We start from the raw sequence: 26,383 nt of genomic DNA on the forward strand, positions 1-26,383 counted from the left end.
TGAATGTCCCTGTAATCCTTAGTGTCTAGCTTTAGGTTTAGAGTTATGACATTTAACTTAGAGAATGTACCACTGCCATCAGAGAAGGACCAAGCTTTGAAATGTGCCGTATGTTAAACAATGCAAGGCTAAGCAGAAGAATTTTATTCTCATATTTGTCATCCATATCACTTAGTTGCTGTTTTTTGAGTTATTTATTATTGTTAATAACTTACTTTTCCTTACATTCTGTTGTAAATAAACTACCAAGCAATCTTCTTTACAAGTGTGGCTATTTTCTTTTGGTCAATATCATGTGATGAGGTTCAGATTTATATAATCTCTATGGTATCTGTTCACTGATCAAAGCAATTTCCCCATATCATTTGCACATAAGCCTGAAATACATAGGATAACCCAAGGAAATAAAATTTTACCTGGACACTCAGCGCTCATGATACCCAATAAAGATGCTCACCAGTGCTTTGGTGCCACACAGTATCGCTATTATTATGGCTGAGGTAATTAAGCACACATCACTCTCAGGTTCACCTTTTCATCTGTAAATTGTTGACCATTTAAGTCACAATGCAGACCTTCAGCAGAGATTCTGCATTTCCTAATTCTCAATTTAAAGCTTGGCAACCTAGTAGTTTTAATATTGTGCATATATTGTCACAACGGGAGATAGAAAACATTTACAAGGCGTTTATTGGAACTGGTTTCCCCTAGGATGCTGCAGTTACTTTTTTGTTCTACCCAGGCAAGACCTAGTCAGGTGGTGATAGTCCTTAAGGATTGTCTGTTGTTCATGGTTTGGGAGGAACGTGCTTAAAAGCTTGTCAGCAATGGTGTATATGCTGACCTAAACACATTTCCTGATACAGCGATTTTTATAGTAACAATTTCATAATATCAACCAGATATAGTAAGTTGTATAGACAACTACTCCAAATTGTCATAATACTAATTGCCCATCTAGTTTCAAGGATAATTCTTCAGTGTTCACATTATTGAAATTATACACCATATACTCTGCTTTTCCTCTGCTTATCCTGAGCCCATGTCTCTCCAACACATCTCTCCCCTTACCAAGATCCTTTTCTAGACTATCTTTCTCCTCACTACATAGAATATCAGCTGCAAACAGTGTACACCAAGGTGCTTCCTTTTGAATGTTCCTTTTGTGGGTATCTAGGATGAGGATAAATAAGAAAGGGCTCAGTGTTGATCCCTGATGCACACCCCCCTTTCCTCATAGTTCATCTGTTGCACCACTAAAAGTTCTAACTGTTGATGTTGCACACACATACATGGCTTGAACAAGCCACACACAAAGTTCCGGTACCATTTTTCTCCCTCATACACACCAGATGATTTCTCTTGGAACTTGTTCAAAGGCCTTTTCCAGATCCAATAAATACCATGTGAATATTTTTCATCTCCAGTTGTGACTATATATGTACAGTATTAAAACCACTAGATTGCCAAGCTTTTACATTGAGAATTAGGAAATGCAGAGTCTCTGTTTTTCATTCAACTACCTTATGAATTGATTGCCAGTCTAGGTCCTGTTCCTGCTCCCATTAAAGTCAATGGGACTGGGCTGCACTTTTGCAAAAGGAAACAAATTTACTGCCGCTTTCTTTATTAAAATCCTATATAACAAGAATTACCTGGTAGGGAAGCAGATTTAAATCAAGCATTCTTACAAGTAGCAACCTATTATTGCATGGATGCAAAATTTCAAGAGCCTTTTCTTTTATCTGATGTGCAAGTGCTAATCTGCATATAAATTAAACCTCTTTAGCATAATCAACCATCCATAAGACCACATGAATGGCTGTAGAAATGGTCTGATAGATAATACGCGTAAGTTGTAATGGAAACAAGACTAGGAATAGAGTCTTAAATGTTGTTAATTACACCTGCCTTTAAATTTCCAAATAGGAAATTCTTAAAGATTCTTTTTAAAACTATAATATTGAGAACTTGCATAGTGCTCCACATTTTCAATGCACTTTGCAAACATTAATTAGTTAAGCCTTATTTCAATCTCTATGAAGTAAATAGGCAAGAATTATTATCACCACTTTACAGATGGGGACACTGCCGTTCAGTAAGTAGTGTTATGATTGATACATGGTTTTAGGTATTAGTTCTGAAATCTATTATGGTTCCTCAGCACAGCTCCAATGCTGCACATAAAAATACCTTTAAAAGGCAAAGGATTGTCTTGTGATTTACAGCATAAGATTAGGAGACAAACCAAGGGGTTTTGTTAAAATCTGAATTTGGGTGAGATTTTTAGGGCTTGATTCACAAAGGGGATCTAGGTCCAACATTTAGGGCCCACTGATATTCACAAAACCTCTGTTCAGATGTCCCCAATGCTGTAGGTGCCTAAATTCCTCCAGTGCCTATATTTCAACTGGCACAGTCCCTTAGGTGCCTACATGTGCACAGCTGCCTTTGTGTTCACACCACCCAACAGTTCCACTTATAATTCACCTTTGAGGTGAAAAAGTTCACGCCCTTGCTCCACATCAGGCAGAGTGGGGATTTGAACCTGGATCTCATGCATACTGGCCTACTGCTCTAGCCATTGGACTATTGAGTAAAAAAGGCATGGTAGCAGCACCTCCTCCTCTGTTTTTCTTGAGAAAGGGTCAGTCTGGCTTAGGCCCTTAACTCCAGGAGAAAGGTTCACAGCTGTAAATCCCCAGTGGAGGGAGGCACCTATCTCTCTCTGACCTGGATTTAGGTGCCCAACACCCTATGAAGTGTGAGGCTTAGGCCACAACCCTCTCCTTGGCAATTCCTACTAGCTATTTTAGGCAGCTCAGTATGCTTGCTGTCTTTTGTGAATCCCTTTTCTGGCACGTGACCCTCACCGAGCATTATATAGAGAGCCTGGATGCCTACCTAATGGCTATGAATTCCATTTAACAACAGGACACATAAACTGTAATACTCAGCATGGATTTCCTTTTTGAATCTAGCCCTTAGAACCTCTAAATCTTTTGAAATGCACTTCAGGGACAATAGTAAACTTTTACAGATTTTTATTCCTGTGTAGAATCAACCTAGCTCTAGGAGAGTGAACTGAATCATGTCTGGCTTGCACATCCACAATATAGTTGTCATCTAATTTCTGATAACTGGGCCACCTGTGTAAATGCATTGTATTCAAATGATGCCTCAGGTACACTTATATATTCCCACAATAGAACAATTGGATTGCACAGGTGTCAGGGCATAATTTGAGCAAAATGGGGTCGCTCAGGTGTATCTGAGTGCAGTATGTAGCCTGCAGAGTCTTTACTGTTTGTGTTGATGCATGAGCTAAAAAAACTCTGCGTGGCTTTCAGATCCCAAAATGTTTGCAGAGCTGATGGTTACCTGAAAAAATCTGATACAGCATCAGAAGGACACAATAAATGTAAGCTATTTTTACAAATACATTTTTCAGAGCAGAGCTGCATTTTCCCTCAAAGTGGGAATATTCTAGTGGGAATATAAGAAAACCTCCAGATCCCCTGTTCTCTCCAGAAATCATTTTTTTCTGCTGCTAGCTTTGTGTCCTGGTATTATTTCCATATACTAGCAATAATAAAGAGAATCTTTTCTGGGACTGAATAGCTCAAGGTATTTGTACTAGACAATAGAGACTTTCTCTTCCAGCACCTTGGTTTGCATCCAGCCTTGATCACTATTGACTGCAACTCATCATTCATGAAGTGATATGAGCTTTGAACTCTCAATCCATTTCCCCACAGGCAAATTTACACATTGTAAACACTACCATCAAAACAAGCACCCTTCTTGGCATCCTCACCAGAAATACCAACAATTAAATGCTCTCTTTTTTTCCCATGTAGAGATTGGTCATCCTCCATGGGGAAAGGAAAAGGTCTTTTCACTATCATATTTACTTGTATCGAAAGCAAGAAAAAACATGTGGCACTTTGCTTTGACTGACAAATATTCAAACTCTATACTCTTCAGAAGTGTGTCTGGTTCCAACACATTTGTGCTACCAAACTAGAAAAATATTGCTTGATGACCAAGAGCTTTCTTCTGCCCTTTCTTAATGAATTGCTCATTCTCGTTTGATTATTTCTGAGGATAATATGTTCATCTAATTATTATATTTTATTTAATATGATAGTCGGTATGTCAAATGCATTTGTAGCTCCCCAGAGATATGAAATACTTTAGATGGGGGATATTTTTCAGTGACAAAGAAACAGAAAGAAAAAAAATCGATGAAAGGAACAAAAGTAAGGCAATGGATATATAAAAAAGACCATTCTTCAGATACTATCCTGGGTAGGCTGAAACCATAAAGCATAGTGATCTGCTTGAAACAGTTGCATGAGTGAGCAGAACAAGAGGAAAAACTTGTTAATTCACGAAGGAACGGTCCCTAATGAAAGGCAATGCAATCTATATAGTGATACTGAGCGTTTGGGTTTCAGTCCCAACTATGACTTTAAACAAACTTTCAGATGAGCCCTTTAACTCCAAGTGCCTCAGTTTTTGAGTGCCCAAATCAGTATCGCCAACTCCAAACATTACAAAATGATGAGCCAGGCTCCCCCAAAATCATGAGATTGGTGTAGTAATCATGAGGTTTACAAAATAAATAAATGTGGGGTCCTTTTTCTGAGCTGCCCTCTGAGCTTTGAGGCTGCTCTTGGGCTGGATTTTTCAAGCTTTTTCTCTGCAACCGGGAGGGCTAGACACTCTTATTTTTAAACAGCAGCTGAGACTCTTCTCTCTGGAAGCTGGGGCTTTAAGTCAAACATCAAATGTTGAGAAACTTGTGATACAATCAAGAGAGCTGCCAACCTGAGACCTTGAGGACCCAGCACACAGAGGCAGCCAGCACCCTCTCTCCTCCTGGAATGGGGGTGAGGGGATGCTCAGCTTTCTGACCAGGATTTGAACCTGCACCTCCCACCAGTCAGAGACAGTACAACCTCCCGCTCCAGCGCAGGGCTCTGACGTGCCCAAGGTCTCACAGTACATCGGGAGGGGAGTCTGCGCCCAGCACCCGCAGGAAAGGACCACGCAGACCTGCCTCCTAGCACCAAACACCTTCCTCCCTCATAAGTAGGTCGGCCACGCCCCAACACTCATAAAGATAAATGCGCATGCGCCTCCCCTCCTAGGGGTTGATTCTCGCGCGCGTGCGCTTGCTTCCCCTCATTGGCCGTTTGCTCCAAGCTCTCTCGCGGAATGTGGTCTCGCGTCTTTCCCTAGCTCTCGCGAGAGGCGGCGGCTCTGTAAGATGGCGGCGCTGTGTGAGGAGTTCACGCTGTGCGGCCTGATGGCCAGCGCGGGAGCAGGGGCTGGCCAGGGTATCCTGGGGCTGGAGCCCGGCCCGGATTCCGACCGGGTGCTGCTTACCGACCGCGGCCGGACGGCCACTCTCTACAAGGTGATCGCCCCGCCCGGCGGCGGACGTGGCCGCTCTCTCGGGGAAGCCTCGCTCCTCCGTGGGACGGGACCGCGTGAGATCCGCCTGCCTCTTTCCCCTGCACCGCATGCTCGTCGGCAGGGACCCTGTGCGGAGCCCCGCTTTCCCCGGGACGGGGATTCAGTCCCCCGGGCTGGCCTGTCTCGCTGCAGCCCCGTCCTGTATATGCTGGGCAGGGACAGCATGGCAGAGCTCGCCCAGGCTGCTGCCTCCCTGCTCCCGGGCTGCCCCAACCCCCGCTGCCGGACACCGAGCGCGGGGTGGGGAAGGGCCATGCAGCCTGCGGGGATGTATCCCTTGCCCTTGTGTCCCTGCTCGGCCCTTCTGCCGCTTCAGCTGCTGCAGGAGGCTCTTCTCTCTTCTCTTCTCCCCCCACCCGGGTGCGTGTGCTTTAGCAAAAGTTTCTGTACCCTCTCTTGTCTTCAGGCACCTGCGGGGCGCTGTGTGTCAGATCTGCGCGCACCCCAAGGCTGGCCTTGCACTCCTGGGACTCGCTATTCTGCATCAGGGCATGGGCTTTTCTAGTCTGATTACCCAGCCTTTGATAATAGCCGGTACCTGCTGTTTCTGAGGGTAGGGGGAAAAAAACATGTATTTCCTTCAGCCATGCTGCCCTGCAGTATACCTAGCCTCTTGTGCAGCGTTGTAGTTAGCAATGTGGTCAGTTTCTTTGCTAACCCATAGGGAAACAGTCTATCATGAAACGTGATAGTTTGTAACTTTCTATTTTAGAAGGCAGTGCTACAACTGTTTTATCTGACAGTTTTTGATCCTACAGCCTCCATTGCCTGCTGGTCTGAGGAGCAACAAATTGGAAATGAAACCCCACCGTTAAATGACTTTTTACTCTTCGAATAGCTTTCATTTTTAAAAAAAAGTTGTTGAAGTTAAAGGGTAAAATGTCATAAAAAATCTTCATTTTATGTTAGAGAGAGATGGTTGTGTGAGGCAATATATTTTATTGGGCCAAACTTCTGTCAGTGGCAAGCTTTCAAGACAAGTTTTTGAGCTTACAGAGAGCTCTTCTTCAGGTCCTGGGACCAACATGGCTACAACACTGCATACAATCATGTCATGTTGACAGAGCAAAATAGAAAAGTTCATCATCATGTTCCTGTTACGCAACTGTCGTTTAGGGCAGCAACGAAGCTCCTCCATTCCAGTCTGTTTCTGGCAAGTCTTTCAATGGTTCCCCAGCTGTGCCCCAGATTTTTCAGCTTGGCTTCCACAGCTCTTCCCATGTTGTTTTTGGATGGCCTTGTTTTCACTTGCCTTCAGGTGTCCATCTTATTGCTACTCTGGTGATGGAATCAGTTTCCATCCGAAGCACATGACCAATCCATCTCCAGTGCCTCTTGGCAATGATGGTGCTCAGGTCCTGTGGGCTGCACTGTGCCAATTGATCTTGGTTTGTGATTGTTTTGGGCCAAAAGATATGGAGAATTTTTCTGAGGCAGGTTATATGGAAGGAAGACAGCTTGGACATTCTCATTCCCAGCATTCTGAACTATAAAGTAGTGTTGAAAGTATACAGCTCTGATAAATCTTGAGTTTGGTTTTGGTGTTGTATTTTGATGATATCCAGACTGTATTTAAGCTCCTGAAGGTGTTCCCGTCTTTATTGATTTTGTTCCGGATGTCCTGGCTTATTCCATCATCCTGGCTGATGGTGCTGCCCAAGTATGTGAATGTTTCTACGTTGGTGAGAACATAATCCTCTATCCGTACTGGTGATGGTGAGGCAATATTAAAGGTCATGAGATCTGTCTTCTTGCGGTTAATTTTCAGTCCAATTTGCTGGCTGTATGTGTTGACTCAAGTTGTTTGTTCTTGTATATGGTGTTGGCTATGTGATAGGAGAGCAACATCATCTGCGAAGTCCAGGTCTTCAAGGGATGAAAAGTGTCCATTTAATGCCTCTTGGCATGTCTTCTGTTGTACGCCGCATTACTCAGTCAATGGCAATGTTGAAGAGGATTGCAGACATGACACACCCCTGACGTACTCCTGTTTTGACTTAAAAACTGAGCTCACTGTGATCAACCCTGTATGTAAAGTTGAAACAGAAGCTTTTGATGACGTTGATTATACGGAAAGGAATTCCATATGCCTGCAGAATGCGCCATAGGCTGGTCCTGTGAATGTTATCAAAAGCCTTCTCAAAGTCTATGAAATGTATGTAAAGTTGCCATTGCAGACTCTGCAACTAGACAAGCCTTGAAGAAAAAAGTTTTAGACGCAAAATCCCAGAAGCTAAAGGACAAATACCACAAGCAGTATAGCCAGACACACCAGGAGGTCAAACGCCTTGTGAGGGCAGACAAATGGAATTATATTGATGATCTGGCAACGCAAGCAGAGGATGCAGCTGCTCGGGGTGAACAAGGAGCCATCTACAAAATGACGCAGCTTATCCATGGTAAACGGCAGACAGCAACAAACGCTCTCATCAGGAACAAACAAGGCCACCTACTAACAACCGAAAAAGAACAAGAAATGCGCTGGACAGAGCATTTCGAAGAATTGCTGAACAGGAAGCCACCTAAAGAAGAAGCAAACATTCAGGAGGCAGAAGATGATCTTGATATCAACACAGACACCCCAACTAAGGAAGAGATCGTTCAAGCCATCAAATCCTGAAAAAATGGGAAAGCTCCTGGCAAGGATAACTTGAATGTAGAATTGTTCAAGGTAAATCCTAAATTAGCAGCATCTATCCTGGCCCCTCTATTTACATCAGTCTGGGAAAAGGAAAAAGTGCTAGATGAGTGGATCAATGGGGTTATAGTGAAGACAGGAGCTGTCAGTGATTGTAATAACTGGCATGGTATCACACTTTTACATGTGGCAAGCAAAGTATTGTATAAGATCATTGTCCAGCATATATCCGAGGCAGTTGATAGCGTTCTCAGAAAAGAGGAAGCTGGTTTTCAGAAAGGGCGTGGATGCATATACCAGATCTTCACTCTACAAAAGCAACGGCAACTCTACATAATTAAGAGAAGTTCAGTGGTACAATAATTCCATTCTCCCATCAATTGTCTCCGTTGTCTGCTTGCTGTAAACTCTTTGGTAGCGGGACTGCCTTTTGCTGTGTGTACAGCCCTGATCTCAGTTGGGATCTTTAGGTGAGGCTGTAATGCTGCTATGATTAACATATGAGTGCAAATCCCAACCTGTGTGAATGTACACTGTACAGAGAGAATCAAAAAGGAAGACAAATTTAACAGTAATGAAAATGGTGGACAACAGCCACATAAACTGGTCAAATGGCATCATAGAACAGAGTTTAAAGCAGGGGTTCTCAAACTGGGGGTCAGGACCCCTCAGGGGGTCACGAGGTTATTATGGGGGGGAGGGTCACGAGCTGTCAGCCTCCATCATAAGCCCCGCTTAGCATCCTGCATTTATAATGGTGTTTAAATATATAAAAAAAGTTTTTTAATTTATAAGGGGGAGGGTCGCACTCAGAGGCTTGCTGTGTGAAAGGGGTAACCAGTACAAAAGTTTGAGAACCACTGGTTTAAAGAGACAATTTCTCCAATGTTTAAATGATTGTTTCTTGGAACAACTAGTTCTAGAATATTCAAAAAGAGGCAATTCTTCGCTCAGGCTTAGGTAATACTGTCACTTCTTGAATTAGCTTGTGTAGCGGAAACAAAAGAGTAATAGTGAATACAATATAGTTATGGTCAACATGCTTGGGGCAAACAAGATACCAAAAAGTAACATAGTAACACTAAACTTTAGGAAAAGGAGAAATGAGGTTAGGCAAAAAGACCTTAAACTTAAAAATAACGAAGTTAAATTCTTAGAGGTGACATAAATACTACTTTAATTTTTTTAAAAAGGCATTGGAAGATATGTGAACTGCTGAACAAAAAGAAAACAAGGAATGCAAGGAATAAACAAGGGTGGCTCACTGCCATGGTTAGTGCAGTTGTTTGAACCAAATGAAAATCCCTCAATTTGGAAATCAGACCCTAGGGAAGCCAATAAATAGAAACATAAATAATACATCAGGCAGTGAAAGGGAAATTGCTAAAAATGTAAAAGCAAATGAGATTCTTTAAATATATCAGAAACAGGAAGTCTGTGAAGTAATTGGTTGGTCTGCAGAATCAGTGAGGCTTAAAAAGGAGGAGGATGTTATTAATGTGACGTCAGTTAGCTTCTTGGTTTTTGCTCCTGAGGATATTGGGGAGATACCTAACCTGTAGCTGTGCTTTGCTGGTAACTTGCATGAAGTACTATCAGATCAACATACCTGAAGAAAAAAATACTGGAGAAAACTGATAAATTAAAAAGCAATAAGTCAACACCCAGATGGCTTATGTCCAAGACTTCCGAAGACGCTTGAGTATGAAGTGGCTAAGCTTCTAACAAAAATCTGCCATATCTTCTTTTAAAAAGCCACTGTTCCAGAGGGTTGAAGGGTAGAAAATGTTATACCTGTATTTTAAAAAGGCTCTAGGAGTGACTTGGGGAACTCATTTCCATTGGAAATTGTTGAGGCCAAGAATTTAACAAGATTCAAAAAGGGACTGGACACTTACATGGTAAACTCTGGATATACTTGATCTCCTAATTAATGATTACAAATTTTGGAAGGGATATCAAGCCTCAGGGTTTAAATCAATTTTTAACTAATAGTGTATATCTATGCTTCAAGCTGAAGGTGTAATTTCCAGCTCAGGTATATGTACATGCACTAGCTTTGATTAAATTAGCATGCTAACTGTAGACACAGGCAACAGAACAGGCTAGCTTCCCAAGTAAGTACCTACGCTCCTAGACAGGATTGTACTCAGGGCGGATAGCCCGTCCTGCTGCCTGTGCCAGTGCAGTTACGCTTATATTTTTAGCATGCTAGCTCAATCAAAGCTTATGCAAGCTGGAAACTACGTGTTCAGCTCGAAGTGTGGAGACCAGGATGAAACCTAATATGGAAGGAAGACTACCACACATCTGCCTATTATGAGGTTTTTGCATCTTCCTCAGAAGCATCTGGTACTGGTAACATCTGAGCCAGGGCTACATGGACTTTAGGTCTAATCCAGAATGGTAGTTCCTGTGTTCTTTATATAAACTCCATATTCAAGTGAAACTTGATTAGTTTGTGTTTTTGTTTTGACTCATTACCCTCTTTGGAACTATGCTTGCGTCATCCGTGGAAATCTAAATTACTTATTCTCACTTGTCTAGGTTTCGGACCAAAAGCCACTGGGTTGTTGGTCAGTCAAACAAGATCAAACTATCACATGCCCGGCTGTATGTAACTTTGAAACTGGCGAATACATTGCTGTCCATGACAATAAGGTGAGAGCTATTTTCCAGTGTTTGAGAATATAAAGTCTTCTGAGTGAATTACAAGTAATTGATTGTGATTTAGCTATTTGAAGTACTGGAGAAGTGTGGAATTTTTCAGAATAAATGCAGCTATCCTTCTCTTAGGGCTTTTCAAATCCTGGAATGCTCCAGGTTGCACACCATCAGAATTTGGAGCACCTCAGTCATTGCATTTTTGCGCAGTGGAGAGGATGACATCCAGCACTGGGATTGGACACACATTTGGGGGGGAAAGAGGAGATGCCTTATGTTGAGAACCGCATATTCAGTTACTTGCCTTTTGAAAACTTGCAAGTTCTTTCCTATAAAGTCTTTTCATATGATAGACATAAGCATAAGAATAGTTCGGTTAAAATAAATTCTGAAGTAATAATTATTTACGTTGTGAGACTTGCATTAACACCCTGTTGAGATGATTGGGGTAGTTCACATCTTCACATCTCCTGTTCTGCTACCTTATCTCTCTCTGTTCTCGTCTTTTAAATAGGTAACTGAAAATAATCACCGGTTCTGTTTTTCTTTACGCTTCATACACTTTCTCATGCCAATGAATTATATTTAATAACTAATGAACCTTACTATATCTTTCCGGCCTGGGCCCTGACCTGGTAGAGGTTGGCTTTGATCATATCCCCTTCCAACTCCTTTATCGGAATTTTCCTTTTTTTCCTCCCTTTTAGTCTATCCTCATCTGGTTTCTTTTTGTTTTCCTTCAGTCACGCTTCTGTATCTTCTGTTCTCAAAAATCTATTCATCCTCCCTTTCAAATGCAAACTTCTTGCGGTTGTGCTGAATTTCTGCTGTCTTAACTCCTTCAGCTCTTGCCTGGGTCCTCTGGCTGTCCCTCCCACACAAACCGCTTCCTCAAGACTGGTCTCACTAAGGTCACTCCTTGTGAATTCAGAATTCATTCAAAATTTCCTGATATGTTTGCTTTCACTAACAAATATTTCATATGCGAGTCTGTGATATACAGTAAATGGACAGTTTCATCATATTTATAAAACCATTTATTTTTTAAAGGTTTTAAGAATATGGAAGGATGAAGATGTTAATTTCGATAAAGTATTTAAAGCAACAGTAAGTTTGTTTGTTTTTGTTTTTTTAATAATAATGTATATTCACTTTAAAATTAGAATTAAGAATTTTTGGAGGGGAGGATGTTAGCTTTGCAGTGAAATGTTGAATATATATTCTTTTTTTTTTTCTTCAATTACTTGTCTCCTTAATTTACACTTCCAGTAGTATGGAATATTACTAGTAATTCACCTGTGTGCTTAGGTTTAAAGATCTTCCTGACAAACATTAGACTGAAAGTGGTTAGTAGGACCAGTGATAACTCTTTTTGAAACATAATAGAATTTATAGGTTGTGGAATTTTCTGAATGGGGCCACTGGGCTAATAAAATTTCAATACATAAGGTTTCTTCTAGCCTATTGCTGTGAGTAAAAGGTAAATTATTCAACTGAATGGGAGTTTCAGTCAGAAAATTTTATTTGCGTTTTGTATTTCTTTATAGTGAGGTCTGGTTGGTGGATGTGTTGTGCTTTAGCAGTTATATTTAAATTCCTGGTGTCACTTAACTGTTCCGGATTGTAACCTGCCTAATGCGACCCAGAAATGTGATGCTAATTAAGTTGGAACAGATGTTTTACTAGCGATTGCCTCTTTCGGCAGTGAAATGATGATGCATCACAATGTTTCACAAAAGTGGAACTTGCTGGGACTCCATTATGAGGAATTCTGCACTGGCAGCATTCTGTTGCTAGTCAGTTTTTATAAGAAATCTGTAGAAATAAAAAACAAAAAAATCAAATGTACAACAGTTTGGGGGCAATAAATTGTGAATTTAAAATAAACTTTTAAAGAGAACACTTTTTCTTTCAGTTAACAGCTGAGGTATATCGGATACATTCACTACCCTATACAGAGCCACTTGTGCTTTTCAAAGGAGGTGCTGTGCGAACCTTAGATGCTCTGCTGGCAGCACCACAACAAGAAATTGAAAATGTTACCTCAGATGAAGTCATCAGGTGAGTGATACCATTTTAGGGAACTACCTTCATAATCCAAGGAATTGATGGTCATATGTGAATCAAGGTCTAAGTCTGCTATTGTCTATCTTGTGTGCCCTGAAGTGTGTGTTGCAGAGGTGAGAGCTGCAATCGTATTTAAAAATGTCTTGTGCACTACTATTTTATGGCTATAAGGCTGTATCCTATTAAAATGAGAATATATGTATAAAGGTCTAAATACATAATTTAATGCATTTAGATGACTGAAGTGATGTTGAAGATCACAGTGATAGTCATCCGTTCTATTGGCAGTGCCTCCAGAAGATGTACCTAGAGTTTTGAGTTAAATGTATTTTTAGTTCATTGCCCACTTAAAAATGTTCAATTGTTTTTACTTGTAGCAAGAAATAATCCTACAACTTTCTACTTTTAGGTGGAGTGAAGCTTTCATGGAAACACAACAACCTGTTTTAATTTTTACTACTGAGAAAGTGAGTGGCTTTTTAAAAATTTGTTATAGCAAAATAAATAAATTATAATAGAGTTTAAATCAATTTAGTCTTTCTTTGTATCTCTTGCTTAATTTCATAAATATAAATTTTCATGATGTAAAGTATTTCTGTTACCTATTTAATTTATATTATAATTGAGTTGTCCTGTAGTGATGAGCGTGACTTAGTTGAAAAATCTACAAAATGTCATCTAGCTTTTCAGTAATAGTGAACTTGTTCTCATTACCCCAGGGATGGGGCAAAATTCAGGACATTTAATTATGATGGAAAATGTAGTGACAACTTAAAAAATAAGTCTTACAGAGGCCTACAACTTTAAAGCCATATTTTTACATACAGTAGAACCTCAGAGTTATGAGCACCACCTCAGAAATGGGGGTGGTTCGTAATTCTGAACAGAACATTATGGTTCTTTCAAAAGTTTACAGCTGAATATTGACTTAAAACTTTACTATGCACAAGAAAAATGCTGCTTTCCCTTTATTTTTTTTAGTAGTTTAACACAGTTGTCTGTCTGTCTTTGCTGCTGCCCGATTATGTACTTCCGGTTCTAAATAAGTGTTTGGCTGACTGGTCAGTTTGTAACTGAGGTTCTATTTTAAAAAAAAAAATTATTTACAAAGGTGACCCACTACAAAAATCTCATTTTGGTGGGGAGGGAGGAATTCCTGTGTATTTATCTGAAATACCGTACATGTCTCTACAAAGTGACAATCTCATTGAACTCTACCATTATTTTGCCTCCAAGAAGGGAAACTAGTTTGGGTATTAATCCAGAGAGCAATTAAGATTAAAATCAGAACAGTAGTAGTAGTTTGTATTCCTGAGTCCCTAGGAGCACCACTCATGCTTTGTTTTGAAATCTTAAAATTAAAAACTGGGAAATACTAAGTAAAAGAGAACCCTGATAACTAATTCTTGGTGCTTGGGATGGTGAGGACTCCTTCTGCAAGTTCCTCAGAAATCTTGTTTAGCCAATGAAATGGCTTCTTGAGCGTCACGTTTGGTTTATTAACCAGAAAACCTGTATTGGCTCATGTTAATAGCCTCTTCTGACTCCTTCATATGCACTGTTGATTAGTGCCTGAAAGTGATTCTGATATTTTGGCTTTTTCATTAACTCGTTTTTATCTTCCCTGTAAATCCATTTGTATTGCATTAGTTCATAATGTCACTTAAACCTGCATGAATTTTACAAACTGTTTCATGTGAGTTGTTTGTGCAACATGTCCAGTTAAGAGTTTAGGTTCATAACTCTAAATGGCTTGTATGGCAGTTCACTACTGCTAGTCTGTAACAGTAATATCTGTAGCATGTCCCTGTTTTGTAAATGAAATAGCAGTAAACTAATTTTTTTTTTTTTAGAATGGGAATTATTTTGTGTATGTGCAGAAGGTTAACCCAGATATCCTACACAAATACAAGCTTGAACAAGAAGAATCATCCCATCCACTGAGTTTTACAGCATACACAAAAAACAAGATTCTCACACTCCTGTGTTTGTGTAAGTCTTATTTTATGATGGATGTAACTGGTTGAAACTTGTTAGTTTACAACTACAGCTGTTTGTGAATTGCTGTTGTCTAATATAACTTTTTTTGGTATTAAATTTTGTGTAGTAGTAATTAACTTTTTTTTAAGCATTTTCTTGTTCTGATGGCTGGAAAGTCTTATACCTGATCATGCTATGCGTTGCACAATGAGATGTCTTTAAGAAAGTTCTGCATTTGAACTCTCTTCTGAACTTACTGCATTGTGATTAAAGTTGGTCCATTTAGGTTAGCTTTTCATGTGCAGATTTTATAATGGTCTTAGATGTACATATGAAGCTTTAGAAAAATGCAGAGGCATGGTTTGACACAATCATTAACTTAAAATGTAGTGTCACTTTTCTCTTTTGATAGATTCTAATGGATGTGTGTATAAGATGTCACTGCAACAAAGTGTCCCAGAGGAAGAGCAAATTCTGTCCAAGTCACTACTGCTCAAAATTGTAGTGTCTGACACTGTTCTAAAAAGAGCTTCATTAGCCATCCTTGATATAGATCATGTTGCAGTATTGGGATGTTTGGATTCTCCACCTAATATTGCTAAAGGTAACTTTGAAGTGACTTGTTTTGTTTAACTTCTAAGACAAAATTTAAGTTGGCCACATAGACCAGTTGGTGGATTATTTTTATGGTCTCTTCACAGGAAAGAATGATCTTGGGTTGGAATTTCTAATCGGGGAATTTACAACTTTTTTCAGAGACCCAATTATTTAGTGGGGATGGTAAAGAAACTAAATTTGACAGAATGCTAGTTTACTGTTGGAAACTATTGTAGTACAGTTAATTATACAACTGAGTGGTTTGCAATCTACATTTACTGAAATAATGCCTCTAATGGATTGTAATTGTAAATAGTAGTGTCAAACCCAAGACTAGAAACTACTTTTGCTATTGAATTTCACTCTCTAAACTGCAGTATTTCTACACTGTTTTTGAAAATTGTATGAAAATATAGTGGGAGATAACCCTCAAATATTTTACAACTTGTTTGTAATTTCAGCATACAAAAAGAGAATTATCTACTTCTACTGCAAATAAACTGGCCGGGAAATGAAGTTTGCCCCAGGACTGAAATTCTCAGTTTCCAAAACCTTTTCTGTCCTGAATCAGGATGAAAAGTCAAATTTTACTCCTGGGGGAATTGTGTCACTGCATGTGTGCAGAATTTATGTCCCCCACAGATTTCTTTGCTTCCCTGCAGAAAAATTACTTCTAATGGGGAAGCAAAGGGAAGCGCAAGAGTGGTCACACACCCCTCCCCAGCAGCACAGATGGGTTGGTTCAGGCACACAAACCGGCTACTAGAGATGTAAATCACTGCCAGGGCCGCAGGGGCAGGCTGGGCAGTCGTGCATGAGAGAGAGGGACACTCTGTCCCTATTGCTCACTATTGCGGCACACTCAGCGTGGAGGGGCAGGGCTTCGATGTGTTCCTTAGGAGGTAGGTGTGGGGCAGGCTTTGTTCCCTTAGGTAGAGCAGAATGTAACAGCCTGCCTGCACAGTGAATTGTTCCCATTGTCTTTGTTAATTCCTCCAGGAGTATAAAACAGGTGTAAAAGTTTTAAGGCTCCTCTTACGTTGCCAGAGTGGTGTAAAGGACAGTATAGCCTTATAAATGCTTACGGTGCTTTAGTCATTAGGAAACTTTTTCAGTCCAAAAATTTGGACCAGTTCTATCAAAATGTGCTTCATGAACTGTTTGCTGCTGACTTTTCTGGAGATGGTCAGTAGCCAATATAAATCGTGAGTTTGATTCCCCAGCCCTCACTTGCTCTTCAGTTGCCTATGATGTAACACTGAGCATATGGCTGCGTATATTTGTTGACTAATAACTAGAAATAAAGGGTCAAACCTGGCCACATTACTATTGGGTAATGAGGTTTGGGGATTTTCTCCAATGCTCCCCACTCCCATGCGCCAGCCATTGTAGTTTAAATAAATTACTGAAATAATTGAAACCAGAGTGATTATATTGCATTATTCTGACAAATAAAATGAGGAATTTTTTAAAATATTGTGCGCAGAATCTTTAATTTTTTGGCACAGAATTCCCCTAGGAATAAAATATGAAGCTTTTCGCAAGACTGAATTTCCAAAATATTTTTGTTTTTGGCTGTGCTGAAATGCAAGGCAGCCAGGAACAAGTCTATGGTTCTGAAATCAAATATATTCCCTGCGATCGTCGGGTGCTGGCCTGGCTGGTTTGGCCAGACTGGAAAGCAGGACATCCTAGCAGGAAAACTGCCCCATTTGACTTGCCAAAATCACTTTTGCTGTTCCTTAGTGCTGGGTGCATTATATACATTCTGAAATGCAATTTCATTTTATTTTGGGAAGTGCTTCTCTGTAACTGAAGACTACAGAGAAATGTTATGTCTGTCGCTTTGAACGCTCAATATATCCAGTTTTTTCCTTTTTCTGTAGAGTGCCTATCTATATGGAATACAAAATTTCAAACATTGCAAACTTCAAAAGAACTACCACAGGGAACCTCAGGACAAGTAAGCTGTAATTCAGTGTTTGATATCTATGGTACTGTAGGCTTCAATCTGACAAACTTGGCATTTCTATTTCACTGTAGAAATGAGTACATACAACTGGGGAGGGGCAGAATGTTTTGTTTAAGCCATGGTAAGAGAAACAGTAGAAGTTTTTGAGCAGCGTAAAATAATAAACACTTTAAAATGCTCAACTCTTGAGGCAAACTTCAGACAAGGCTTATGCAATAAAACTGTGACAGGGCTATCTAAAAAGTAGGTTTTTTAAGTCCTAAATTGATTGGAAAGAAACATAGTTTTGAAAGTCCACTAGGAGGCACTTAGTCTGCCCAAAAATAAAGCTTTTGTCTCATTCACACTGCTTGATCAATGATGCTAAGACTCAGTTGGAGTTTTAGTCGAGGGTAAGGATAGATGGAAAGAAACAACTTACTGAGATGTTTTAAAAAAAATATATTGATTTGAATGGATTTTTGTGCAGAAGTCCAAATTAGCTTCTGTACTTCATCTGTTAATTAACAATGTACTTAATATTTTGTAGTTGTGGTGTTATGGAGAGAAATTTTTTTTAACACATGGGAAGGTGCTAACTGTAATCGTATACAAGTGTGAAACTTCATCCTTGGCAGCTGCTGTTGGAAAACTCAAGGATACTCAAACCTCAGGTAAGAGTTCAATTATAAATATTATTCAGTGAATACTTGCAATTTCAGCATACAACCTACCACTAAAATTCTGTTGAAAAACTTCATAGAAAAAACAGGATCAGTCTTGCAGTAAAATAGCTGAACAGTAGCTTAACTTTGCTTTCTGTTCCTTTGCAAAAAACTTTATTGAAATATGCATAATACATTACCTGTAGTATCGATGCACTGAAACAGAGCATCCTAACGTGCCTTGGTGATGGGGGGGAGATGGTGTTTATGAACTGTGAATTTCCTTACAATATATTTAACAACATTAAGCATTCACTTACTGCATATTTTTTGTAGAGGAATAACATGACTGTCCCCCATGCTGCTAAACTGTTGTATGTTGTGCTAGTTAAACCTTTACTACTACTACTACTATTAATAAAACTGTACTTGCGCAGTTTTTTAGGTGGAAGCTTTTTTAAAGCATCTTTACATACAGTGCTGGTTGTTTGGGTGTTTTTTGTTTTTTCTTCCCCTTAATACAAATTCCATTATTTTCAGACTTCATATGATAATCTTTTGCCTAGAGGTAGTTCTTGGCACAGCCTTTTCTGAAAATAGGGTATTGTGGAGTCAGCTTAACACCAGTCATACTGTTGCACCTGTAAAATACTGTTGAAAGTACATATCTAATTCATCCTAGACTTTAGAATAAAGTCCAAGATAGATTTCAGAGCAACTGGTGTATTTGTATCTTGACTGATACAGCAGTTGCGTTAACCTTATTTTCTAGGAAAACATTTTTATTTTAATGCTGATCTTAAACTTTATTTTAATTTTATTCACAAGATGCATGGAATTGGAAACAAATTTTATATTGACAGGGAATGACTCAATATTTTAAATTGCTTTAGAGTTAGAAGATTCCCTACTGCTATTAGAGAGAGGATAGAATTAACTTGCTTCCATTCTTTGCGTGAATGCACTTTTGTAACTTTTTTGTATAGGTTTAATATAACTTTTTGTGATTGCACAGGCATGAGAACGGTGTCTTCATATGTGAATTGGAATATGCTTCAAGAAGAAGATCTGGCATCTCCACGTGCACAGCAATCTGTAACTGCTAAAACTGAATCCAAGAGAACTGTAAGTTTCAGGGTTGTCTTTTCCTTGGTTGTCTTTGCATTATAAGTAAAGCTAAGATTATGTCACGGAATCCGTGACTTCCATTGACCTCCATGACCTTTTCTGCCCTGGGGCTGGAGCTCCCAGCCAGCCCTGCCCTCACAACTCCCAGCCCTCAAGCTGGTGGGGAGACCCTGTGGCACTGCTCGGCCGCAAGCAGCGGATCCCTGTGGCACCCACACACTGAAGCAGTGGGGTACCCAGGAGCCTCAGCAGCAGTGGGTGCTGAATCCACCTACCCCTTTTGTCAGGGATATATTTAGTGAAAGTCAGGGACAGGTCACAGGCTGCCGTGAATTTCTGTTTGTTGCCCGTGATCTGTCTGTGACTTGTAATAAAAGTATGCATGACACAAACTTTAGTCTTAATTATGAGTGCATGTATTTTCAAAACTTCAGGGTTGGCTCTGGCAGATAACAGTTTGTTTCTAAAACTGTGATCGGACGTCTCAACATTGTTCGGCTGGTGACCTCAAGCCAGTGGTGTCCAAACGTTTCCTGTTGTCGTCTTTCCCACCGCCCCCCTCCCTCCAGTAATGGAATCTGTCTACACCCCTCCTCCATCCTTTTAAAGTTGGCTCAGCCGAGGAGCTTTGGCTGAAGCAGTGCTGGGGGGTGGAGAGGGAATGAGGGGAGAGTGGTGGCCAGGGGCGAAGTTGGAGCAGGGGCGGCATGGTGCTTTCGTGGGGGCTGGCATGGGCTCTGCCATGCACCCCCCCCTTTGAGCTTTCCTCCACACATCCCTATGGGGGTGTGCCCCACAGTTTGGGGAACACTGCCTTAAACCCTACATACTACTTCTACAACACACAAATAGCACATTCATGCTGTTCCTAGTTATTTTGATTGAAAATTTATCATTTTTGTCCAGGCTTTGAGGGTAACTTCGATTTATTTTTTTTCCTTAAATTACAGTTAAGGTCGAGAAGGAACAATGTTGCAAAAGTGCAGCGAGACACCCTTACAGTTGAACAGCTTTTATCAGATATAAAGGTAAGTAACTAAAATATCCTTAGCTCATATTTTACTAACCTATTAGAATATCTCAAAATAAGTCAACCCAAATGGCCGATCGAGTTCTGTCATTCCCCCTCTTCCTTTCCTGTCCTCGTAGCTTGATACATGTATACTTGTAAGAATTAGCCATATTGGAGATCATATTGGAGATCAAACCATCAGTGTATATAACTATTCTGCAAAAAGAATTGCTCATGCATAATACTAATGATATTAAAGCTAGCTCTTTCAACAAAGCTTCAGGAACGTAGTGTACAGCGTCTGAATAATTTAAATATTATAAATGTAGCCTTGCACAAAGATGGAGGTCTTAAATTTAAAGGCAATAGACATTCTGAAGTAAATGGTGAGACTTAGAAAAAAGATTCTGACTGAACTCTAGACTTGTAACTTTTTGGAACTTTTTCTGTCTGGAATATTTACATTTGTTTTGATTTAAATAAGACAGCTATATGGAGGCACGAGGCACCCTGACAATTAATATTCCAACATAAAACCCTTCTTCCCAAATCTTCATACCTGAGTTTCTTGATACAATGTGAAACAAGCTACTTAATTTTAAAAAGTAGTCTGAAGGTGAAGTCTGTCCTATAATCGCTTCCAAAATAAGATAATTAAACTTAATACCTGTATCAACAATAATGATTTTTCACTATAGCACATCAATTTAGAAACAAGTTAAGCAACATCCTGGTGCAGTTTTGAGAATTGCTGAACTAAATTTAATTGTATTTAAACTTATAAAAGTAAACCTGAGCTGACTAGTCAGCAACATCGCTGCATATTCTGATTAATTCCTGGAAATTGTTGCAAATGGTGTGTGATCAAAAGTGCTTCCCCGCTTGTTTGAAAGTTCATGGCGGCTTTGGTATATGCAACACATTAATTGAAAAAATATTATTGTTCAAGCAATCCTAGTGCTGTAACTCAAGTTATTTGATTGGAAATTGAGTAAAGATCTCTGTAAATATTATAGTAACTAATGAGAAAAGTTACTGAGTAAGGATTGAAATGAGACCACTCCCATCTGATTATTAAGGGTATAATTTTCAGTTCTAGATTAGATCTTTTGGTCATTATGACAAGGCTGTCAAAAGGGGTAATCTTAAAATCTTAGCTTTACCACCACCATATCAGAAGGGAAAGTCATCTTAGTTTGCAGGGAAGAAGAGCCCTGTGTCACTTGTAAGCTTTTGTCTTGGACCAACTTCTGTTGGTGAAATAAAAGATATATCACCCACCTTGTCTCTCTAATATCCTGGGGCCAACACGTCTACATCTACATTGCATGTTATTATCTGCAGTCTGAAGTTTTCTTTTTCTCCATTTTAGTCTAATCAGTAACAATATGCTAATCTTGTATTTCTAACACTTTTTTGAATTGGATAATGTTACTTTTAGGATTCTTCTCAGAATGATATTGAAGAGGAATTGAGGCAGTTCTTGTCAAATGCACAGATGTCAGATTTCCAAGCTACAGTTGGATACGTTATAACAGGTCTCATGAACAGGTGTAAAACAGAGCCAACATTTTACCCTCGAAATTGCCTGGTACAGTTAATCCAGACACAAGGACTCTCTTACAGGTGAATATTAAGTGTTTAAGTCCACTTTTTGAAAGTGACTAAGCTGTTTATGTGAAGTTTTGAAAGTGTTACTTATGGTCGAAATGTGGAGACCTTTACCAGAAAAAGTGATTATTTTATGATTTGCTGTTCTCACAGGAAGACCTGTAGGATTTCTGTCGCAAATATCAATTTTGGTACCTCTTATAGCACTTTTCATCAGTAGATCTCAAAGCACTTCATTTTTTTAAAATATTTATCATTCTCATCCCTATGAAGTAGGGCAGTACTGTGATCCCATTTTTTACAGATGTAGGAACTGAGGCACAGAGAGGCTAAGTGACTTGCCCAGTGTGGGTCTGTGGCAGAGCAGGGAGTTGAACGTGGGTCTCCCAAGTTCTAAACTAGTGCCCTAACCACTGGACAATACTGCTGCACCTTAATCTAAAAGAAGGTTAACGCTTCAGTAGTTCACATGTGGTCGAAATGTGGGGACTAACTTATTTATTCTGCCTTAGTTTGTGCCCAGACTTAATGGCAGTTGCCTTGGAGAAGACAGATGTGCATTTGTTGCAACTCTGTCTACAGCAATTTCCTGATGTTCCTGAAGCAGTTACCTGTGCTTGCTTGAAGGCTTTCTTAAGGTAAGCGGGAAGCTGGTAATATATTTCCCTTCTGTCAGTCTAGTTTTTACCTGAAGACTTGGTTTCAATACCTAAGAATCATTTTAGCATTCTAAGCATTTTTTTTACAGATGAAGAGTTAAACAATATTTTAAGAACCTTCAGGAACCTGAAATTGTATTTATTCTTGAATTTTTACTCACCACCTTGTTGGTCAGCAAATTACTTCATTAGCCTAAATTGATGCCAGGCTTGTGTGTCTCCTCTCCTAGGACACACTATTGGCATTAGCTTTGTTTCCACTAAAACTGGACGCCCCCTTGCTTTGATAGCTTCTTAAGATGGAAAGCTTAGTCAGTTTTGCCTATACACCATGCTTTTTATGTAACTCACCATGGTTTTTCACCGTTACAAAAAATGCTGAACTATTGTCTTTCTTTTAATATTCTCTCAGATGGTATATTGCTAAGACAAACCAAAGCATAAAGCCAGGCCAAAAAAAAAGATTGAATAGCAGCCCTGAAAATCCCCAGAATACTTGGAGCCATCCATCTGCAGATTCATTTAAATGCAATAAGTCTTTGTCTCAGTACCTTCTCCACACTAGCTAGTTACAAGTGTAACAGAAAACTGTAAATGCACTTGTTTCTTAAGTGTGGCATAAGTTATGTATGTTCTGCAGTCCCCAGACACAGATGAGAGGTTAAAGGGAACACTTTGCTGCTCTTGGTTTTGAGTGGCCTGTGATATATTTTACCAGGGCCTGTCTTATGTTGGTTTAGCTTGCTCCTGTAAACTTAAATGGCAAGCTAAATCAATATAGAACAGTGATAAATTAATTTTAATGTCCACACACAATTTAACTAAATGTTTAGTTTTAACTAAACATAACCTTTTGTTAAACTGGCACAACTTTGTGTGTAAAGAAGCCCTTAATACTAAAATTCTACCTTCTATCTGTGCAAGATGCCTATTGACTATAACAATTCTATAAACTATTTGGATTGCCAAAAGTTACTATCCATGGAGACTAACTCGTTCTTTAAAAATTTCAAAATGGCAAACTGTGGTGTTCATATTAGCAGCTAATTGCCTGTCAACTGCCTGCATGCTAAATGTTGGAATAATTATAAACATTTTAAGGAACAAAACACATAGCTTTATATAATGCCATATGATCAAAACAAACTTAGATTATAACCTTCTTTAAACTAGTCCATAATAGAATGGCTGGTGACACGGTAATTTAAACTTGTGGTGCTAGAATCAGTACACGTTTTATAAATATTAAGTCAAATAATTTAACTGGATTTTCTCTTGTTCTTTCGTCTGTATTGTATGCTTCAAAGTGCTAATAGACTATTTTGGTATAAAAAGATTGATAGTGTTGCCTGTGCAGAGAATATACAAACATAAACATTTAATAGTCTGTCCATGGAATGACCCTTCCTTCTTATAGCATCAATGATGACAGCCTTCAAGGAACAAATGTGAATTTAGATTCAGTAATCAGTTACATCGATATTACGCCCAATGATCAAGTAGAAAAAAAAAGTGAAACTGTACAGAATGGCTTCAGTTCTGAACTGATGGAGGACAGCTGTGATGTTCAGTTAACACACAAGTCCCATGTGATGTACACTGAAGAATTATGCCCTGTTGGACCACAAAAGGCAGCACTGTTGTATCCTTTGATGCATATATGCCCTCTTAATTTTGTTACCTCATGAATTATCTCTAGTTTGATTAAAATACAGGCTGTAAAATAAGTGGTGCTTACTATTAGCATTGTTCCAAAGTCTGTCTTAACCTCTTGTTAATCATAAAAAGCTTGTCAGTTGTGATAAATTGGTCATAACTACACAAAAAGTAATAAGGCAGTCTTCGTATTCATCCTGTAAAATAAGTGATACTTACTTTTGATTTACATTTACTTTTTGTATACAATTTCATGTTGCAATAATTTTTGGTATAAAATGTTAGCTTCACAGAAAGAAAACTTGGTATTAAGTGTTTGGCTGGCAAAGGCACCCTTAACTATGTAACTGCAGTACTTCTAAGAAAATTGAATCCATTTAAAAAATAAATAAAAAAAATGCTAGTCTCAGTGACCTGAGACTAACTTATATCACGGTAGAAGCCCAAAGACTAGGAAGAAGAATATTCAGAAACCAGAACAGCATTTCTCCCTAAAAGTGTAGAAAACTACTTTAACAAAATTTAAGATCCACTGAATCTTCATAGAAATGACAATTCTTGAAACTGTATTTCCTGAATAATCCTACACAGAAATGCCATTCTCCATTCAGCATACAGTGAAACGTTTCTCTTGCCTCATCTGAAAGACCTTTCAGCTCAGCAAGTTGTTGTAAGCATGCTATACTACTTAGAACTAAATATCAGTTTAGCTCTAACTATAAATCAGAAAACTACTTTTTTTAATGATGGATTCTAAGTTGCATAAATTTATTTTTCATGTATTGGTTTAAGATATCAAATAAGAATTAAAAATGGTATTAAGTGTTCTGAAGCTAAATTCTCAGTCTCTCTAAAAATGAGATCAATACTTTACAATTAACAAATAATGAAGTCTTTTTCCTTTCCCTTATATTGTGTTCTGATACAGTATATTAAAATTTACAAATAGGGGCATGTTTGGGGGGGAAATAGCTAAGAATCTGGTATAGCAGTCTGACTCTATTTTTCTTCTAGCTGTTTCTCCGGTATTTGCAGTACCTGTATATAAAGTGCAGTGAAAAAGTTAGTATGAATTTTCCTGGCATGCGCTCTCCAACCATAAACCAGGTGAGAAGATAACATTAAATATTACCCTAAATTTGGTAATGGCATAATCTTGTAGTTTAGATCAGTGTATTGTATTGCATTTATTCATTACATGCTAACAGATTAATATCTCTAAAGTGGCTTGGAAAAAGACACATTCTCCAAGATAAAGGGGTTTCATTTTACATCACTAGAAATTTAAACTTTCAATACAAATGTCCTGTTCAACCTTTGAACTTGTACTCTGTTAAGCAGATGATGTTAGATATCATTAAACTATAATTATGGTAATGCTGATTTGTCTTGTTTGTTCAGATTATGGACTGGATGTGTCTGTTACTAGATGCTCATTTTACAGTTGTGGTGATGCTACCAGAAGCAAAAGGATTACTTTTTAGCTTGCATAAGTTTGTGAGAGCACAAGTAAGTTACACTTCCTATAATACTGCACTAATTTGAGTATGGATTTAGTATCCGAGTGGCACGTGAGATATAAAAATACAGTCAACTCAATCATACACATTTGTTCTTCTCTACTCATATGCTTTGTCCTTTGTGTCAAATTTGTACCGTCTTCCATCTACTACAGGCCCAGAAATGACAGTATTGCAGTGGTTCTGTGTTTGTAGTTTGAACAGCTTTGAGATCCTTCAGGATGAGTGTATCATATAAATGTGCCTTTTTTTTTTCACTGTTTTCACATATGAAAAGCATTCCATAAAGCTTTGTATTATAAACATCTTAATTTTTCTTCTTAGGTACGATTTCACTCGGAACTCAACAAGATAGAAGGAAGTTTGCAAGAGCTGCAAAGAATAAAACACCAAAAAGACTTTGGCTTATATTCTATTGAAATGTTGGAACTGGTTTGAATTTGATATGTATTCTTCATAAACTTATTTTTTATTTAATCCCTTCTCTGACAAGGATTTATTTCCTCTTCATAATGGGTTGTGAGCTTTCTGTGCAGGGTAACTGGTTTACTCTGTAGCTACATTGAGGGATACAAGTTTGAGGCTAATGTATAAAGCTCTCCCATTTTCACTGGATGACCTATTGAAGACCCCACATGACATCAGAATAATCATACTAGGAAAATATACTCCCAGTAACACTCTAAAATGTGACTTGATTTTATGCAAACTTGATTATATATTGGTAAAATAGCTTCATAAATAGGGTCTT

At 38.9% G+C, this 26,383-nt stretch overlaps 1 protein-coding gene across 2 annotated transcripts; it reads left to right on the forward strand.

Annotated features, from left to right (window-relative positions):
* Positions 1 to 5,241: 5,241 nt before the first annotated feature.
* On the forward strand, positions 5,242 to 26,109 carry NOL11 (nucleolar protein 11). 2 transcript variants are annotated; one of them, XM_048818045.2, is made up of 18 exons: positions 5,242 to 5,425; positions 10,670 to 10,783; positions 11,837 to 11,893; positions 12,702 to 12,847; positions 13,263 to 13,320; positions 14,707 to 14,845; positions 15,246 to 15,437; positions 17,317 to 17,393; positions 17,932 to 18,055; positions 19,062 to 19,171; positions 20,125 to 20,202; positions 21,628 to 21,812; positions 22,310 to 22,435; positions 23,874 to 24,098; positions 24,704 to 24,782; positions 25,127 to 25,219; positions 25,514 to 25,621; positions 25,957 to 26,109. In XM_048818045.2, exons 1-18 carry the CDS (start codon positions 5,276 to 5,278, stop codon positions 26,068 to 26,070), a joined length of 2,175 nt encoding a protein of 724 aa, XP_048674002.1. In that variant the 5' UTR covers positions 5,242 to 5,275; the 3' UTR covers positions 26,071 to 26,109. The 2 variants fall into 2 exon arrangements, with proteins under 2 accessions (XP_048674002.1, XP_048674003.1); XM_048818046.1 differs by lacking the exon at positions 5,242 to 5,425 and adding an exon at positions 8,131 to 8,155.
* The last annotated feature ends 274 nt before the right edge of the window (positions 26,110 to 26,383 follow it).

This window comes from Caretta caretta, chromosome 14, assembly GCF_965140235.1.
Source record: "Caretta caretta isolate rCarCar2 chromosome 14, rCarCar1.hap1, whole genome shotgun sequence".
NCBI classification, from domain to species: Eukaryota; Metazoa; Chordata; order Testudines; family Cheloniidae; genus Caretta; species Caretta caretta.

Excerpts from the sequence above, each read along its gene's own strand:
- NOL11 (XM_048818045.2), top strand. The coding sequence starts at position 5,276 with ATGGCGGCGCTGTGTGAGGAGTTCACGCTGTGCGGCCTGATGGCCAGC. Across the intron at positions 22,436-23,873 it reads TGCTTGAAGGCTTTCTTAAG|CATCAATGATGACAGCCTTC; the intron begins GTAAGCGGGAAG and ends TCCTTCTTATAG. Across the intron at positions 25,220-25,513 it reads GCTCTCCAACCATAAACCAG|ATTATGGACTGGATGTGTCT; the intron begins GTGAGAAGATAA and ends TTGTTTGTTCAG.